This window comes from Lichenostomus cassidix, chromosome Z, assembly GCF_008360975.1.
Source record: "Lichenostomus cassidix isolate B80296 chromosome Z, HeHo_3.0, whole genome shotgun sequence".
Classification (NCBI taxonomy): domain Eukaryota; kingdom Metazoa; phylum Chordata; class Aves; order Passeriformes; family Meliphagidae; genus Lichenostomus; species Lichenostomus cassidix.
The window spans coordinates 16972983-16993832 of NC_139511.1; the positions used below are offsets into that span (position 1 = coordinate 16972983).

Genomic DNA, 20850 nt, shown 5'->3' on the forward strand with positions numbered 1-20850 from the left:
GTATGTCTATGTTCAAAAGAAACGTAGTCTTCATCTCTTTACACCTCATTTGGAGAATTATTCAGCTTTGCTGATGAAGGTAGAGACAATACTAAGAATAAATTATAAATGGAGATTGTAAATAGTGCATTATGGGGATTAAAAGGAAATGTGAAAATGGCAGATCAGTGAATCCTAGCCAAGTAAATTGAATGTATAGTCCCTAAGCCGAGTTATGAGAGATTTAAACTTTACTGAGAAGCAGGTGTTTTTATCCAAAATCTGAGTAAAAACTGGTCATTACTGACAAAATGAAAAATCACCATTGCTTTATAGGATGTTTCTTTTACACTTTCTAACTCTACCTCCCTGTAATCTTCATGACCTACAAAAGAAATAGTGGGAAAACGGTGTTTCTTCTTTCACTGTAGAGCTGCCATTAAGAACATCTCCATTATCTGGGAAGGCCACTTACGGCCCCAAATGGAATATGTTTTGCTGTACTTGAATTTCCCGAGCAATATTATTCAATTATTAAAATTCATGTGTTTTCATGTCTTTGATAGAATTATTTAGCGCACATATTTAATATTCAAGTGAGCTGAATTGTTTTGGGTTTGGCTGAGGGGGTTTTTTTTGCCAGGATGTGTATGTTAGCACTCATGCTCTAGCAGTGCAGCTTCTAACCACTGGCACTTGCCACTAGCACAGCGATACTGTGCCAGATCAATTAAATGCTTCCTTGGTCCATTGTATCAGTAAATTAAGAGTGAATTTATTGACTGACACACACCCCCCCACCCCCAGTCTCAGGCCCCACATTCCCCCATGCCCGTTTCCCTTTCCTCACAATGCCCTGGGAAAGAAGGTGCAGGTACCCCTCCCTCGCTTGGTGGAATTTCCCCCCCTTCTGCCCTGCTTTTGGCCCGGGGAAGCGCATGAGTGAGGCAGGTGGCTCAGCAGCTCCCGGCGGCGGGCGGAGCAGAGCGGAGCGGAGCAGAGCGGAGCGGCTGGCGCTGCATCCCGCGATTCCCGCCGCCTGCCCCCTGCGCTGCCCGGAGCACCTGCCGGGAGCACCGCCCGCACCCCTCCGGCCGCGCCGGGCACGCACGGAGCCTGCCAGCCCCACCGGCACGCTGCTGCTCTGGCACGGCTCGGCAGCTCCCGCTGCCCTCCCGCGCCCAGCCCAGCCCAGCCCAGCCCAGCCCAGCCCAGCCCATCGTAACCCAGCGCAGCCCAGCCCAGCCCAGCCCAGTCTCTGCCCTGCGGCATCGCGGGCGGGACGCGCCGAGCGTGGGATGCCCGCGCCCCGGAGGGAGGCTTCCGCGGTAGGCGCTGCCAGGTCTGCGGCTGATCGCCCGGTGGGATTTTTGGACAGTCATGAACCAGACCGAGGCTCCCCGGCCACTCAACTGGACCATCCGGAAGCTGTGCCATGCCGCCTTCCTCCCCTCGGTCAGACTCCTTAAGGTAGGGTGAGACCCGCTTTGCTTTCGAGAGCCGCTGTCTGCCGCCCAGCACCTGCCTGGAGGACGGCAGGTTGCCGCAGGAAAGTTAATTTAGAAATAGTCCCAACTCCACTATTAATTTTGCTTGCTACCTTTAATACCCCTTGTGAGCACCTGAAGGTACCAATTTTGTGCGTCTGCAGTCTATTCAGTGTGTTTGTCTGCCGATAAAGGTCTGTGAAAGGGCTAAAAAAGGAAGTAAGGGACGGTGGATATCATCTGTGCTTCTCTTTGCCTTGTCTTATCAAGCTGTGAACTTCTAGGGATGAGGAATGTGTCTGTTTCTAAGGCGTGTTCCTTTGTGAGCAGCCCTCTGCTATCTGTTCTTTGGGTTATCCAGCCCCTAGGCAATACCTGAAGATCCAGTACTACTCTGAACAACTTGTAAATGGAGCAATATGTGGGTGGAAAAAGATTATCTCTGTTTGCTAAAAGCTGTGCATGAGAATAGGATCAGTTAAAGACTGGCAGTGCAGACAGCATAAGTGAAACTTTCTGGTTTTGTTTTTTTTATTTATTTTTTATTTAAGTGTCACAGTTTTGAAGGTGCATTTGAAAGTGTTTTTAAATGTGCTTTCCTAGGAAATAATGATTTTCTGTTTGAAGAAATTATTTGGAATTATATACTGTGGAGTGCTCCTAATCTCAGCATGCCAAGTACCATTACTATTGTGTGCCCCACTGAAGCCGTTTTAGAGGCATTTGTAGCTGGAAAACAAAATACCTTGGATCAACTTTTTGATTAAAAATAGTTGACATTAAACTGAAAAAAATAGGTTACATTAACCTGAAAAGTCTTCTTTGTTCTTGGAACATCTTAATTGGGTTGTACAATGAAATTTTAAACAATATAGTGATTTCCCTCTAGGCTTTGTTTTATAAAATGTTTTATTCATTACAATGTTTATCTCATTTCATCATAGTGTTTGGTAGTTTGGCTTTGAAATTAATATGCAGCCAGGTAAAGCATGGCTAGTCTGACAGTGTATTAGATGGCAACGTTTGATATAACCATTTGATTTTGTGTGAGTAGCTTGGAAATTAGGTCAGTCCTTACTACTGCAACATGCTTGAGCAGTAGTATAGCGTATCACATTGCACTCAGCAGACATATGTTGTATGTATAATTATTGTATATATGATTCACAGTTGACCACACTGTGTACCATAGCAGGTATTTGTCACATCCTTATGGAAAGGGGACACAGAAAAATATTTGTGTTTCCAAACCAGATGTATGGCTGCTGGGGGGTACATTGTGAGCATCTCCAAAGAACAAAAGAAAGATACAGCTTAGATTTCTGAAAAATCAAAATATAACTAGTACAGAACAAATCAGAAAGTGGTGTTGATTGTTTTATAAAGGCTTCCCCCCCAGCCCCAGGAACAGTCATGAGAATATGCAAACTCTACAGGTCTGATGCTTTCAGGAGAATATCATTTTGCCAAGGTGTGAGAACTCAGATGAGGGGAGTTTTGCTGTCGTATTCAATACCGGTGGGTTGGGATGAGGACAGGTAGTCTGCAGTATTTCTTTTTGGCAGACAGATGTTGCCCCATGAGTATGGCTTCTCTTCATTGCATGAAGGATGAACATTGGGATTAATTATTAAAAGAGCTGACTAAAAATGATTTGCTGAAGCTGGAGCTATAACCTGTTAGGGAAAGGTAGTGAGTGGACCCTGTGGAGTTAAAAAGAGCAGGGAAAATAACCAGAGATAAGTAAGCTCTGCACAGAGGGTGTGTGAGGTGTGGGAAAGACCACAGCAGAGAAGGTGGGACTCTGGCTCCTCTGTCAGCTCATGAGCAATGCTTGTTGACTGGAGAGGGAAATGCATGCATCAGCATCCTCAAGACTCCCCAAAAAAGCTTAAAATTCTGCTTCTTATCTTTGTCTTTTATTATTTAATGTGTTTAAAGCAAGTGACTGATGTAACAGGGGCCCATTGTTGGAATTCCATCAGCCAACCTGAGGAAATTCTCGTGAAATCAAGGAGAGTGTAATAACAGTAGCATTACCAGAGGACTAGTATAAATATTTTCCTGTATACAAAGTATTATTTCCTATTTCATGTTTTTCTTCACAAAATAAAGAAGAAACTTTTCTTTTTCTAAATCCATAAACATTGGAAAGGCGAGTGCAGTAATCTAAGCTCATTTTGTTTAATTCCCCAGTTTCCAATTGGATTAAGTGGTCTTAAGGGCTAATGCAATGTTGTTTCTAAGCAGACATTCACTAGACCCTTTTCTATATAGTTCTTCTCTGCAGACAGTACTCTCAGTAGTAAAATAAACTTTGCAAAGCCTGGTATATTATGGCATATTTTTAATATGGTATGCCTTATCTATCATTGTCAAACTCTGTTTCAATGTACATAGTAAATTTATTTAGAGTAAGAAAATATAAAACATTATTGTGTCTTTTTCATTTTTATACTTAATTTTAATCTACGGGAACAAAAGAACTAAATGACCATTAAGTTCAAGGATAAGGTTTTTCCTGAACTTGTAAGAACAAGAGAGCAGAGATCTCCTCTTTTATACACACAAAAATTCACTGTGGCACTAGCTGGACCTTTGCGATAAAGAGCACGAACTTTTCAATTAATTCCATGTTTTTCAATGAAAAGCTTCAAGTTCTTATGCTGTGGATACAATTTTAAATGTAGCATCAGTGCTTTCACAGTGATGGGTCTAAATAACCACTGAAATACAGGACTCCCATGGAGGCAAGGTTCTTAGTGCTGTCTTGAAATTACTGTTTTTTAAATAGATACTGAAAGGAGTTATTCAGCAGGTAGGTTATGCTCTTGTTGCACTCTGTCGAAATGGATGAGCAGTGCTCAGTTGCATGAATTGACATTGGATAGAGCGCTGGCCACAGTGGTCTCATTTAATTTAGATAAGCTAGGATCATCTGTAGATGTGTCCAGTTTTGCTCTAGATGCTTTTCTTCCAGGCATGTGTTCCTGTTCTAACCCATTTCCCTAGTACCCTCATGTTTAGGTGTGGTTTTATAACCCTATTTTCTCAGTTTTTCATTTTCTGACAGGCACGTAGAGTACTAAGAGCTGTATTTGAAGTGCAGATTGAAACAATTTATTGGAGAAGATTTTAACGACTTGTGTCATCAGCTCATCCTTCACTGCTCCTGGTTACTTTCTGTGGCACATTCCATGCTTGTATTTTTTTGTAGTTCTTTCAATATGCTTAAAACATGCTAACACACTGCCTAATGCCTTCCTATCTGAAGTAATGACTAAGAAGTGCTTTGAGCACATCGGCAGAAAGGGTGGCTTTGTGCAGAACTGCCATTCTCCTGAGAGGATCAGGTTAGTTTTAGAAAACCCCAATATTTTAGAACAATGTCTTGGGTTCTTAAAAAATGAATAAATGAATGAATGAATGACATTGTGTTAAGGCTTCACTCAGAGGCCACTGTGCCCTAGGAGAGGCTGCAGATGTTGTACTTCTGCTTGAAACATATATAATAACATGTATAATAACATGCCATGGGATCAAGAAATGGGCAATATACTCAAGAAAAATAGATAAATAAATAAACTGAGAGTAGAAGAGGACTGAATAATAAAAGGTCTGTAATGTGCAATAAGTTTTAACAGCACAGATTTATAGATGTGCAAGTGTAGAAGTACTGTATGAAACATTTGAAAAGCAACAAATTACCTACCTATTTTTTTCTTAATAAGACTACTAAATTTTTTCATAATGAATCTGACTTGCATGCCAATAACTAGGCTTGTAAGGCAGAAACTTTGGAAGGACCAGAGGAAAGGAAACAGAGTCAGTCAGAAGAAACAATGGGGGAAATATTTTGGCTATTCTTTTCCCAGCATACAGCTCAGCAAAAGTGCCAGCTCAGCTCTGCCAAACAAAGAAGAACATTTACCTGACCTAGACAGTAGTCTAACCTAGCTCCTGAACTGCTGGAAGATTAAAGAGATCAGACACTCAATTTCTTACCAAATGAAAAACTAGATCTTCTTTTTATTAATTGTTTTGATTTAATTGCCCTATGAAGAATGCATAAGGTAACCCAAGAGAAAATTAAAAAGCTGAAAAATAGCTCACTGGAATGAGATACAGTGTCTTTTGAATGTGACAGTACATACATATGAAATTCTGACTGGGCTGATATATGTGATTAAAAAGGGTGGACAATATTTCTCCTGCTACAGCAAGTTTGATTATGTCCATAAAGAAGGTGTCTACAGGAATAAACACTGGGAAATACCAGGCAGGCTTTATTTAGGTACATGGTGAAATAACACACTGTTCAATGGCTTACATCAACTAACATTGCATTGCTATTTGATTGCCAAATGTAGTTTTATTCCAGGATAATTTTTTAAAACTTGATTTGACAAATTGAGTGAAGAATATTCTTCTCCAGAATGGTGGATGAATGAAGTGTGTTCTTTATAAAACAATAAATATTTATACTTCTGAAGCCCCTATTGTGAGAAAAAGTGATTGTAAGAGAGGAGAAAGTTGTATCTTTTGAAGGTAATTTTATTTCTCAAATGTATTGGGGAAATAAAAAAAAAGGTCATTGGACTGATAAAATAGTCCTATATGTCAGGAGAGATGCTTTTGATAAAGGATTTTTAAAAATACTTGTAAGGTGTATTTGTGTGCCATAATCATGATAGGGTACTGTTAGATTGTGTTATGGTCTTCAAAAACAGAAGCATAAGCTTTTTATACTATTTTATTCACTATAAATGAGAAAATGAGCAAAAATCTAAACACAAAGGTAGTCTAAATGTTGGGGTTTTTCTCTTCACTACTCTTTTGATGTCTGTTTGGCAGTGAGGTCTTCTATTATTACTGCTTAATGGATAAGAATTCTGATTATTATTTTAGTTAATTTTCAGTATGCATCTTTCAAACCGCAAGAAAATGAGAGGACAGGTTTACTAAGTCTTGACTGCAAATTTGAGGTTCTTGAAACAGATCCTAAGGCATACAGTTATCATTACTGAGAGGGTATACCAAATGTTTTTGAAAGTAGTATGCACATGACCAGCAGTAAAACTGACTTGAATTGTAATGATGAATGAGCCAACACTGTGCACCCTTCAGGAGGATTTGATGCACCTGGGGAAGCCCTTAAGAGCAGACTGAGTAACACACAGGCATGGAGAAAGTATCAGTCAGTGTGACAATCCTTTTATAAATTTACAAATTGAAACGCTAGTTACACCTCTGACTATGGTGGGATGCTGCATATGGTGTGAAATACAGATGAGTTTTATGTGTGCATGTAAATTTTATTCAGAAAGAAATTATTTTATAAACTTCTTTTTTCCTGTCAGAAGGAACATAGTTGTACATACCACCTTTATATGCATATACACGTTGCATGTTTCTGATGCTGATTCACAGATTCTCTGGGGTGTGTTATTTGTCTTTAGAAGCACAAAAGCCATGTTTCCAGCAAAGAAAATTATTCAGCTTTCTGTTCTGAGTTCTGCTCCTTGTGCCATCAGTTTCACCTTTTAAGGATGGCATGGAAAAGACCTGGGGCTAGGGCATTGCTGTGTCTTTGCAGTCTCCTGCTTTAATGTAATGTAAAAAAATTCATTTTACACCCCAAATCAGAGGAGCAATGGGTGTTGCAATGTAGCTTCATAACGCCTTCACATGGGTGTGCTTGCATTGCTCTGCTCAGCTGTCAGCTGTGCCTCTGGTGCTTCACATTCCATAACCAAGTAATGGCAGAATGGTGATGACATTTCACAGCTGAGGTTGAAGAACTGATAATATGCCTTTTGGAGGTGGCACATTTTTAAAAGATGCTTAGTTCTTGAAATCATGCTTCTCATCAGCAGTGAGATGAGCTGATCCCTTTAATGTGGCAACTGGGCATGTTCATGTGTAAGGATTTTCTGACAGATGATGCCAGTTCATTTCTTCTGAAAGGCAATGAAATGTGGAAGTTGCTAATGATTTTTCTATTTTATGTAAAGAACACTTTGGTTAGTTCTTTGGTGCAGTGTACATTTTTTATGTGATCCAAGGTGAATCAGAGCTTGTTAGCTGTTTGCCTTATTGACTGAATCTTTTCCATGAGTATGACTTGGGTTGATGGCCACTGACTTGGAAGAGATGTAGAACCAAATTAGTTTCCACAGCAAGGAATATATTCCCAATTAAGAAAAAATGGAATGAGGGATAAAAATAAGGAGTGTAGTGGTGGAAGTCATATTTCCATGGAGAAACCTGCATGAAAGAGGTAGACACATCAGTGCCATTTTGATGGCAGAGGCTATAGTCTTCTAATGTCATGTAAATGGGAAAAAGAGTTTTGATTTTCAGGTTGGAAAAGGCTCTGTGAATGTAAAGTTTCTTAATTTAAACCAGAGAATATTAGGGGATAAAACCAAAAGATTTTTCTTTCTAGGTATGTCACTACTGTGTGAGTGCTTTTCAAAAAACCAGAAGTGATAGAAAATATGTTAAATTTTCTGTCTTGATGCAGTAGCTAAAGTAGAAAAATACTTGGCTGTTTAAAATAAGGAATCTGCAACTGCTACAGGTTTTTATCCTCTAGCACCTCAATATTATTTTCAGTGCTGTCTCTAAACTCAGTTTTCATTAGTGTATCTGCCTTCATCTTAGTGCAGTGAGGTTTTGTCTTCTATGCCACATGGCCAGCTGGTTACAAAGATGAAGTATCAGGGAAGAACTCCAGGATTTTACTTTTTTTTTCTGCACACAGAAGGTTTTGGCTTGATCTCTGCTTCTCATGAGGTTCAGCCTCTTCAGATATGGGTACTTACAAGAGGTGGCAAGTAGTGCAATTTCCCACTGGCCTTTAATTGATAATATATGAAACATTGCATTAAACTTCCTTATCAGAAAGTAAATGCAAGATTGAAAATTTGTGACTTCATGAGAGACGATTTACAGTCATTTACAGAGAAATAAAAATAATAAAAAGTAGGGGGGGTTATGTATATTAATAGGACAGAAGAAAAAAAGTTAAGACATGTTCTGAACACATCATTGTTTTAAAATAATTGCAAAATGCTATTAAATGTAGAAATCATGAAATCATACAATCAAGAGGTTACAGGTACAATGTGTTAGTAGAATCTTGGTTAAGAGCATAAGATCTAAATGTTGTTCTGCTATACTATTCCTTACGTTTGAGAGGCTGCCATGTGAAAAATTCAGGGCACAAGACCATAAAGTGAAGCTGAGTGGTTTTATTCCACCTGAATTGCTAACGAGACTATGCTACAGTGTTAAAGAAATGCCCTTGGGGCTCTCTGGAAATTTATGTCAAAGCTGGTAATAAAGCATGAAATAAAATCACTTCATCAAATATATCTTTGATCCCACAAGTAATATAATGGCATGAAACAGTCTGACAAAGTGCTTTTAATAGTGTCAAGGAAGTTACTGAAGAAAATATCAGTATTCTATAATGTAATTAAAACAATCATCAGGCTGACTTTACATTAGTGAGAAGGTGATTGAGTGAAACATTGTTTTTCATTTACCTTTTTTTTCACCTGTTGCTTGTAAATGCAGACAGTAGAGATAGCAACTTCTGAGAATAATAACTAAGAATTTAGGGAGGATGCATTGTTTTGTTTTAGAAGGATGCCATTTTTAACTTGCTGGTGTATTGAATTGGTGTGGCAGGTTGCTGCTGGGTCTGCTGTAATGATATGACAGTTGTTTTGCAGTGCAGTGACTGGATGTTCATCTTTGAAAACACAGACCAAAACAACTGGAGAAACTAATTGCAGGGTAACCTGAGGACCTTGGAGACTGACTTTTCTGTGATTGTATGTAGCGTTTTCTTACTGTTCTGAATAGCAGAAGGCATTTTCCAAATACATTCCTATTAATCTTTTGCGTTCAGTACTTCAAATTATTAGGTGGTGTCTTATGCTGGAAATGAATAGGTGTGATGAACTGTGTTTTTTCTGGATGTAAATTGTGCACTGTCACATTAAAGCTGTGAAGATCTTCACAGTCCAGCCATAATACAGCTTTTCTCAGTCTTTTTCTCCCTACAGTTCTGCCCACTCTCTGCTGGCCCTTTTCCTGAACTGCATCACTCAAAGAAGTTTTAAGATTTTGTCTGCTTAGCCCATGCTCACAAGAGCTATAGGGGTGCCAGGTTGTGATGGCAATAATGGTGACAACCTAATTGCTACATGCAATCCAGCTTGACTGAGCCAGCCAAAGAAGAGGTCTAGTCCCTCTGGCTGAAGGATGGGTATATCAGGTATCAAGATTGCCCAAAATGCTTGTTAAACAAGCAGAGCAGTAGCTAAAGGTATCCCTTTGGGTTTGGATATGATGGCTTTAATTTTGTACTGTCCTCAATACAGCTGGTTGCAAAGTGATACTGCTAGGAAGCCATGTACTTTTTTAAATTATTCATTTCAAATCCAAATTTATCTTAAATAAGAATATGTTGTCAACTTTTTAGAGGTCCTACACTTAGTTTCTTCTGTGAGACCAGGATAAATTGAGATATGATGTGAAAAGAGACATGCTTATTCGACCCTGCCACTAGGAGGACTACTTCAATATGCATAATTCCTTACATGTGGGGTTTTTTTAAGTTCCTAAATACACAACTCCCACAGGCAATCTTTTACTGTCACCCTACCTGGGCAATGAGAAATATGATTCTGACGTGCCTGCCTGGATCTTTCTTGCTGCACTTAAAATCTGTGAATTCTTGTTTTGTCCACTATGGGCAGAGCGAACAGATATGGCTAAAAAATCCTTGTGCAGTGTTTGGAAATTGGCTAGTTTAATAGATCAGCTCATGACATATGGTTCTCTGTTATCTTCCAATAAAGATTATTAGATTATTTATTCTGCTACATCCTCCAGAAGGATGTAACTAACAGAAGTTAGCCTGAGAGTCCCTTGCTGCTCATCTTTTTCACTCTTTCTCTAGATGTCAGGTATCTTACTGAAAAGATATCAGCATGGATGTGTGAGACTCCTGCTCAATCTTCCATTCTAATCCTAGCTCTATAAACTGGGAAAGGGCTCTGAGGAAACAGAAGGTATCACAAGCCTCCTTCACTTCAGTGTCCTGAAGACACTGAATAACATTTCTGTTAAATTGCCTACAACATCTTTCTGATTTAACTGACTTTTCAAGAACGTGAGTTGACTAACAACTCCCAGTCTTCAGGGAGGCTTTAGGGAGAGCTCAGTCCCTTTCTGTTTGCACAGCAGAAATGTTCTTCTTGTTTCTTTGTATAGTAATAAAACCAATGCTTTCTAATGGCCACATTAGCAATGAAATTTTAAAACTCAATGTGGGGGACAATCAGCAGCACAGTACTTATTAAGACGCTGAATTTCAAGCATATGTGCTACCTTTATTACATACAAATGAGGAAATTTAATGTGTATGTGCATTTCTCTGGAATAAAAAGGTGATTTTGAGCCTTCTAACTCAATTGCAGGGAAGGGGGACAGAATAAAAAAATGTTTTCAGAGACATCCCAGTGGGAAATTAAATGTGATCAGCTTATTTTATCTTGATACATGCAGTTATTTAAGAATGATTTAAAGATAAAAATCTGATCTATCAAGGCAAAAATATCCTGTGCAGTTCCTTATTAATGGTAACTATGGGAGCTTTAGCTTATTCAGGATGGGAATAGTAAATTTCTCAGAGAATTGGTTCCTCTTACAATCTGATGACTGCTATTACAAACATATAAAATCTAAAGATGAGGTTATTTGCTTTTTGTTACTTTTATTTCTTAAGTAGTGCATATTTTCTGTCTTATTTAACGTTCAAAAATTTGTTACTAAAACATCCCACGGTAAAATGGGTGTCTGTAGACTTTGAGCAGATGAGAGGAACTGCTTTTCAGCCAGTATTGTCGTCTGCCACGGATGTGACTACAATAGGAAGTCTTTAGGCAAGTACTGAAATGAGCAAATGGTTTGTGTAAAATTACCTTACCAATTTAGCATCTCAGCACCGTGAGATGTATTAGCACAGCTGGTTTCCATTCATTTATTTCCAACTCATCTGAAATTCAGTTACATCAATGGAGACACACCCATTTTTTGGTTGGTGTGACCCTGATTTGCCACATAGCAGAGCTCGAAGCTTGAAGGAGAAACGGTGCAATAGTCTAGGATATGTATAATGCACATTGTCTTATTTTGGTTCAAAACTGAGTGTGTGTTCAAGTTTTCTCTGCTGCAAATACTTGTGTGGATAACCAATGCTGCAGATTTTTTCCATATCAAATCCCATGCACGCTTCTCTAAAAATAAATGAGGAGGGCAAACAGCTGAAGCAAATGACTTAATATTACTTACTAAGTATGGGTAGCTGCAGAGAAGTGTGTGGAAGAGTTATCAATTAAATTGATTAGAATCATAACATAGAAAAAATTGCTTTTTCATTTTCTTTGAGCAAAAGTGTGTGTTCACTATCCATGGCAATTCTAGCCCTTGGTTGCATTGATGTAATCAGAAAATGAGATTTTGTCATCGTAAAACCACATTAATGATGGGATGTTGGCTCCTGGTGCTTTGGAAATGCATAGTGGAGTATTCTACTTTAGCTTGTTTGGTGAAATACGCTTTATTTCAGTATCAGTGTGATCACTTTATATTTCACTGCTTCAAGCATTGCGAACTAGATTCTTTGTGACAGTCATCCCAAGCCTAATTCTGCTCTTAGCACACAGAAGTAAATGCTCATTTGAAACTCAGAGGTCATTTCGTGTCAGGAAAGATTTCTCTCCAATGGTGGTTTAAGCTTGGCTGATGTGGCTGTTGACCCTAGTTCACACTTTCTTCCTTAGCCTCAGACAAAACAAGGTTAATGGTGCAACACAATGTGAACTAAACTGGCATGTGTCTCCTCTCCCAAGGCATTTCTACTACAATGTTGTTAAATGCAGTGGATGTACATGTATAGCCTAGAAAAAGGTGTCTGCCAATGAAAAATCCCAGTCTGGAAGAATTTATTGTGTATCATCATGAATATGGCTACCATTAATGTCCTCAAAGTTTTTTTACAGAGCCTTATTTTTGTGTGCTTGGAATTAATATCCCTTGAGTCCTGATTGATTTTGCAGAAACTGCTGAGTCAACATACTCTGGAAGTAGCAGTCCCAATTAGCAAAACCAGCCTGTTACCTTGTTTCTTAAATCTGAAGAAATCAAAGTTGCTAAGATGAGAAACTTATAATGGATCTGTATCAAAACCATTTTAGGTTAAAATGGTTTTGACCTAAATTTAAGGTTAAAATTTTAGGTCTTTCTGGGTTTCCTTTCTGCAATAGGCTGTGCCTTTGAATTTCATATTTGATACCTTTCTCAGAGACTCAAATCAACTGTCGTTAAAGCCCTTGCTTCCTGCTGTGGGGACTTTAAGCTTTTCACTGGGAGGCCACAGGCAGCAAAATATAATGCATTTGTTTCAGTTAAAAAAAAACAAAACGGCAAATAAAAAAAAACTCCACCCAGCATGTTTCAATGAAGAATGAGATACTGATAACTAATTTGGGTAGTTGATATGTGATCTGAATACTCTGTGAATACATAAATGCTAAAACACATTGTGCTTAAAGCAATGATTACTAATATATCCCACCTCTTTTGATTACATCCATATTACCAGGTCTCTGGTCGTACTACTTGGATTTTTAAAATTCCATTCATAGAAGTGGGTTATTTAAAAATATAAAATTGAAGTAGGTTAACAACAGCAATATTGACAAGACTTTATTAAAAAAATAAAGCAGATGAAAATAGAAAAGTTAAAATTAGAGAAATGCATTTGGATTTCATGCACAAAATAAAATACAAATACATTTTAGAATGTTGTATTACTAATATCAGTTTGTTGCAGAAAGTTTATCTAATCAAGTTTGTCCTTTCACTAGCTACTGTTTGCTGTCTGCTTCCCAGTCTCATTCTGGGGAGAGCATACTTCCTAATTTGAGCTAAAACTAGTTAGCTCATCCATGTAGACTTGTAATCATAAAATCATAGAATATCTGGAATTGGAAGGGACCCATAAGGGTCACAGGACCATTGAGTCCCAAACTCTTGGTCCTTGCAGAACTTTCTAAAACTGAACCATGACTTAGTCAATCAGTCCTTGTACTTTGACAGTCTTGGCCCCTGACCACTTTGCAGAGGAGCATGATCCAGTGACAAACCACCCTCTGGGGGAAGAACCTATTCCTAATGTTCAATCTGTACTTCTCTGAGGAAGCTTCTGTCCCTTTCCTTGTGCCCTGTCACTGCTTACCAGAGAGAAGAGATCAGCAATTCTTCCTCTGCTGCCCTCCTTGAGGGAGCTGTGGACTGTAATGGGGTTACCCCTCAGCCTTCTTCAAATTGAACAAACCAGGTAACCTCAACTGCTGTTTCTCAGTCTTGTCCTGAGGGATCTTGCCAGATCTCTTGCTGTGGGGGTATTCTCCACCCTCTCATCCTCAGTTTGTATGTACACTCAGGATTACCATTTCCCAGATGCAGAATCCAGCACTTACTCTTGTTAAATTTAATGTGATTGGTGATTGCCTAGCTCTATAGTCCATCCAGATCCCTCTCTAAGGCCTCTCTAACCTCAAGGGAATTCACAGTTCCCCCAGTCTAGTACGGTTGTCAAAGTGACGGAATTTACATTTGGCTGCTGCATCCAGATCATTTATAAAACCATTCAAACGTTACCTGACTTCCCATTTGCTATTTTACTTTCAATATTTGAAGTACTGGTGGAAACTGGAGTTCATGGTGGACAGCAGGGCTGAGCAGGAGGTACCAGCATGCTCTTCCAGCAAAGAGGACCAGTTGCATCCTGCAACTCTGTTAGGGCTGTGGGCAGCAGGGATCTGGAGAAGTGATTCATTCTGAAAGATTCTATTACTGTAGGATACTAGGAAGTGATCCCTCTGCTCTATTTGTGAGAACGTATCTGAGTGCTGTGTCCCGTTCTGGGGTTCCCAGAACAGGAGGCATGGGGACTTTCTGAAGTGAGTCTGGTGGAGGACACCAGACTTGTCAGGGAGATTTGCACATGACATGCAGAAAAGCACTGGGTTTGTTCAACTATGGGAAAGGAAGTTTGAGGGGAAATCACATTTCTGCCTTTATATACCTAGAAAGAGGGTCTAAAGGAGATGAATCCAGAGTTTTTTCCAACATGCTGAGTGTCAGGACAAGAGTAATGGAAACAACAGGTTTTCATTACAAGGGTGTATAAGCACTGAAACAGGTTTTGTGGACCTGGTCAGCTTGGTCTAACTAGACATATCTTGTGATTTGTGCCTTCCTGATTTGATTTTTCACTCAAACTCTTTTGAGTTTTCAAAATGGAGCAAAGACTGTTAATCTCCAAAGAAAATGTCCCTGGTGTCTGTTCTGTTTTAAAATGTGGGCAAAGATATATTTTTAAACACTTAAGTAGTGCAGAACAGCACTGCAACTGTGAGGCTGTTATCATTGAAGCTTCTTGAATTCAGGAGTTGTCAGACGAACCTTCTGAAGTTACTCTCAGTGCTTGTTGGCAGCAGATACATCTAGGGGGAAAGGTGACAACCTTTGTGTGTATTCTGTCGATGTGAAGCAGAGTGTTTTCTAGGTAGACGTTACATTGCAGTTATGTTCTGGAGTTGTTTTTGCAGTAATGGCTTTGCAGCTGCGTGTCTCACAAATTCATTTGGACTGCTGATTGTATGACAATTGAAGAAACTGATTTGCAGCAACCAGCAGCTTTCACAAAGTTCAGAGAGCCACCATGTCTCTGACTCTTACACATGCTAGCAGTTCAGCTAGCAATTTTTATCAGCTACATGCTGTCAGGCTGTTTGTTTTCTGTGACCTACTTCATTTCAATCTGAATATTTACTTGTTTTGCGCAGCGATGCACAGTGAGGCTATCCATCATTTCTTTGGCGCAACTTCTTTTGATTCTTTATGGGTAAGGGCTAAGGCACCACTCGGAGCCATGGTGGAGGAAGCATCCCTAAGGATCCTGAGGCAGGGTTTTGTCTTCAGGCTCCATCTGTCTCCTTCCCAGAGAGAAGCACAAGGATCCTTATTGTCAGTTGTGCTGCTGCAGTCATGGCTGCAAGGGTGGTAGGAAAATGGTGTGCAGGATGAGGAAGAGAAAAGTGTCTGGGATCTCATGTGTTTTAGGTCCCCTTTGATGTTTCTGCTGTCTACAGCAGAGGCACTGCTTGATGTGGGACACAACTGGGTAGAAACTGAAAGGCCACAAAGCTCTGAGAGGCAACTCTGACAGAGGCCTCAGGCTCTGGGTCAGATTGTCCCCAGTCATCTCAGTGTAAAGGGTCTTATTTCAGCCCTAAGCTGTGGTGGGCTTGCTACCCCACATCAGCTTACACAGTCCACTTCATGATCTGGATGGTGATGGGGGCAGTCAGAGCTCAAGGACTTGGACAAATCCTTGCATGGGGATGCAAAAGTGATCAGATTCATTTATTATTTATTTAGAGGAGGGAGCAACAGAGCATAACAATGAGATGTGAAAGACTTTATAGTCTCACTTGAGTCATTCTGAGTGTTTTCTTGGAAAAGAATTGTAAGCAGTCTAGGAATCTGAATGGTACATTAGTTCCCTGCTCTTTCCCATTTTCTCTAGATGGACAATTTAAACACCTTTATTTCTACAGGTTTGTACATATTGTACATTTACACTCAGTTAAAGCATACTTTGGAAAAAAGAAACTGTTTTAAAACCTGAACTCTATTTTTCTTAGTCTTTTCACTTAAGAAAAATATATTGTAGAAATGCTTTTATGGCTAAATTATCCCCCTTGCAGAGTGCACTGATATCACCAAATTTTCAGGGTAAACCACTGAGCAGCCATTACACTATTTTTTCTTCTCAAAAATCTGCACTGTGTTTGAAGCATTAATCCAGGTATTAATGTGTAAAATACAAGGAAAAGTTTCTCTACTTTAGTGAAATTAGGAATTCAATCTTTTCCTTCACTTTCTACCTCACTGTTCCTTTTTCAAAGGAAAACATTAGTGTTAGCTCTCTGAAAAGCTGAAGAATTATTTCTTCAGTATTGACATTGGAAATCATACCCATCAATTGCTGTTTGTAGGGCACACTTTTTTATTTCCTGGTTTTACACATCCATCACCTGAAGTAGCTTTCTTTAAAGCCTACTATGCGTTAGTAAACCAGTGCTGTGGAAGAGTTGCTCAACTCCAGCTGAGCTGAATGCATTCACATTGTACATCTCCTTGTAGATCACACCTCGTGGCACTTTAGAGTGATTGTGGGTGCAGTTTGAAGAATGGTGGACAAGATAGGAGATCACAAATAGAGCTATCAATCCTGTCTTGTGAGGATACATGAAATAACATCTGTGTCTGCCAAAGGTGTGTTTGCACAGTGCAGGGAACAAGAAGTCTCCAACTTGCTCATAGCTCTGTCCTGAGATTCTCAAACTTCCTGACTCAAGATGGTTTCAAATGCTCTGGAAGAATTATCTTCCCTCTCTTTTCCCAGCAACTGGCCAAAAACTGCTTTCTCTTTTTTCTTCTCTCCTTGAAAGATGCACTAGTACCTAGCTGGAAGCAATGTATCAACTCACAGTCACTTCCTCTGAAGGATCTTGGAGGAGCCTTTCCAAAGTACTGTTAGTAGTGACAGCTGCATTTTTTTCCAAAGCTAGTTCATCTGGTCAGATACTCCCACTTCCGAGGCATGGAAGCTTAGCCCCCTGTTAAGGTTATGCAGGTATATCCATCTCAATGAGATATGAGTTATTCACCAATTATTCACCAGGCCTTGGGCATTGGTGATGCTTTGAGCTCTGCTGTTTCTTCCATTTAGCACATGACAAAGAGTTTTGTGAAGATTGGATTTTTTTTTCATTTAAAATGAGTGAGAGATATATGGGTATCTACAATCTACTGAAGGTCAGATGATATGATTTTGGAATGGCTTTGATTTACTTAAACATAATTGAAACAGATACCATATTTCTTCTTAAAATATTTTCTCTACAGAAGCTGAAAACAAAACCTCATTGCATCGAATTAGGATGGTTTACTCTGTGTTTGGATGAAAAGAGAGATAAATATTTCTTAGTAAATGTATGATCTGTTATATGATAAAATGTAGCAGTTCTGATGCAATTCAAATAAAAAAATAAGTCTTGGATTCTTAATTAACTTACTGTTTGGATCATTCATCATGACTAAATAGTGCTCTGTCACTATTCCCATTTGCATTAGTTTTAGAGATACCATATTCATCCCTCAATATTTTCAAACCCATGTTTGGATTTGCATTTGGGAAAAGCAGTGGAAACGTAGAACAGCAGCCTTTCAGTTTGTGGTGCTTTCACCTTGTATGAGCCAACAAACCTGAGATTGATTAATTGACCGAGAGAGAACTCAGGGGAGGAAGGTAGGTATCATTAATGATTCAAATGTAATTCTACAAGTTGTGAGCCAGTGAGCTGAACCAGTACTTCAATATAGTGTTAGATGGACTGTGTAGGTTTTTCTGATGAAACATAAAAAATAAGGTTTAGTTCATTTATGTAATCACTAGGAACCCACAGCTCTGTCTGAGGCAAATACACTGTTTGGCACATTACCTACATAATTTGGAGTGAGTAAATATTTCTCAGCTTTGAATGACCTGTATTTCATTGATAAGAAAGTTTACCTAATCACCTGCATATTCCAGCCCAGACCTAATGCTTTATTGTGACAAAACACGTGGTTCATAGGGAGAGGTGATAAATGTAAGTTACTCTTCCCAAGCCCATGCAGAATAAAGATATAAGTAAAATACTACTAGGTATAAGTCTATAGCTAAAAAAAAATTAATTCTGATACAGCCAACTTAGATTTTTTTAAATGTGAAAATTAGATAAATAATTATGAAGCCTTGATTAAGCTAAAAATTTCATCAAAATGCAGCAGCTATAGTACTGCTACTAATAATCTGCCTGTTCTTAATCCTTGCAGCAATTGGGCAAAAGTACATATATCTGAGATTAATAAAACAAAATGCCATGTTTTTTGTACTCAGCATCTGCCCATAAGTAAACAAAAGGTATAAACAAAATGAGCTTAACCTTAACTCTAATTTTGTCTCAGTCTTGTAATTTCTCCAACGGTTGCCTGATAAAGGAAAAAGAACTAAGCGAAAACATTGTCAACCTCTTCAGAATGACTTTTTGTTAGGAAATGGTTATATTACCCCAAGAAATATGTTCATGATCTTTTATTGAATATTTGCCCCTTCACCTCTCCTTCAAGTCCTGAGTCCTGATTTCACTGAGGTACGTGTACAGACAGCATAGACACCTAGTTTATTAAAAAATATGCATTGTTCTCAATTGCAGTCTTGGCTGGTTTTGACTCTCATGGTAGGATATCATCTTACTGTAATTTACAGTCCTTGCAGTTTTCCTGACTGGAACCATATAATGACAAAAGACAAATTAGGACCATATTTCTGCCTTTATCCTTGTGTAGACTGCAGATTACCTCTACTTATGGAACAAGCATTTTTCTGTTGTGCTAGCATATGAACCCATAAAATGTTATGTTGTAGAAGACTGAACAGTGATCTGAAAATTAAGTCCATGGGCAGTTTCGGGGCTAGCACCATAACAGTTTGTTTTGTTTGGGTTTTTTTCTAATAGATAATGTAGTGCATAACCTGATGTATTGATTGTGTCTCTTTGGGCCTTGTACATTACACAAATTGTAATAATTACTCAAAAGTGTGAAACAAGAGTGCATTTCTTAAAAGCAGATAGTGATAACAGCACAATAAAACAAACAAACCAAAACACATGACAGTGCCTAAGTTTAAAACATATTTGAATTTTTTTCATCAATTCATACACTTTAAAAGACTTTTCTCCAAATTTATACTCCTTTGTTTGCTGTGAGTGACCATTTGTGCATCAGGAAGCCAAAGTATAAGGATCAGAGACTAAAAGTAAGCTCACATAGTAAACCTGCAAGGGAAAAGTGATGCTAAGTAAAATATGATGCCTCTATAAACACCATTGCATACATTGTTCATATAGCAAATGTACCCTGCACATTCAAATTTAATTTAGTCATCTGATAATATATCATATCCAGTTTTTAAGATGCAGAATAGGAAATATTATCCAAGCTGCAAAACAGATTTTACAAAGTAGATTCAGCTTTAATTACTTACTGTGAGATGGTTTATTTTTCTTTGTTGGAGGTTCTTGGTCTAAGTATGTACAATATTTGTCTTATTTATTCAGTTGTCTGCATTTTCATAAGGTAAAGTCATGTAGATGTTTTTTTTTTCCTTTGTGGCATTATAAATTTCATTTGTTCTTAATATGTTGTTGTGGAGATAAAGCTGTCTTTATTCAAAATGGTGTTTGTCTGATGCATCTGTGTGGTATCTTCAGATATGGCTGGATCTGGCGATATTTCAAATTCTACAGAATTCTACTCCAAATTCTACAGAGATGATCAGAAAAGGTTCTTGTACAGACTAAGGTCACACTGAAAAAATGCTAATTTTTCAGTGTCCATGTCTGGATTAGACAGGGATTCATTAGAGGTAGTCTTATTTTGTAGAATTTGTTTGATCTATTTTTGTGTACTTATCTGCAAATAATTCATGACCATCCATAATTACTCTGAGCCACTACTGAAAAATTTTTCTCTCACAAGTCCACTATGTGTTATTTTACAGGAAACATGTGCTGAAAACATGGTATTTTACTGTCGTTCCATTCTTATCCTTTTGGTGCATTAAAGTATATGTAATATTGAATTCACCTCAGTTGTGATTGTTGCTTGCATGAAACTAGCAAAGACAAGGCAGCTTCCATGATCTTTTTATGACAAGAAAGTGTGGCTTTGAGAGTGACAAAAGTTTTTTTCACTTCCCTTTTCATAGGATCACAGAATTTTTAAGGTTGGAAAAGATGTTTAAGATGATGAAGTCCAACCATCTACCCAGCACCACCACCGTGCTCAGCATTAAGTCATGTCCTCAAGTGCCATATCCCCAGATGTTTTGAACACTTCCAGGATAGTGACCCCACCACTTCCCTCTGCAGTCTGTTCCAGTGCTTTACAGTCCATCGTGTGATTTTTTTCTTTTTTTCAAACATCTAATCTAAACCTCCCCTGGTGCAAGTTGAGGCCGTTTCTTCTTGTCCTGTCACTTGTTACCTGGGAAAAGAGACCGAAACCTAACTCACTACAAAGTCCTTCCAGGCAGTTGTAGAGAGTGGTGAATCCCCCTTCTTCCTCCACACTCCCCTCACCTGCTTTTCTCCAGGCTAAACACCCCCAGCTCCCTCAGCCA

At 38.8% G+C, this 20850-nt stretch overlaps 1 protein-coding gene across 3 annotated transcripts in view; it reads left to right on the plus strand.

The window, feature by feature from the left end:
- The first annotated feature begins 946 nt into the window (after window positions 1-946).
- TRPM3 (transient receptor potential cation channel subfamily M member 3) overlaps window positions 947-20850 on the plus strand; it is a 263950-nt gene continuing 244046 nt past the window's right edge. For 2 of the 3 annotated variants that reach the window (XM_085043568.1, XM_085043569.1), the window contains exon 1: window positions 952-1449. In XM_085043568.1, the coding sequence (XP_084899694.1) occupies window positions 1360-1449 (90 nt within the window). In that variant the 5' untranslated portion in view covers window positions 952-1359. Of the gene's footprint in view, window positions 1450-20850 lie in introns of all 3 variants that reach the window. The other variant, XM_085043571.1, reaches the window with a different exon arrangement.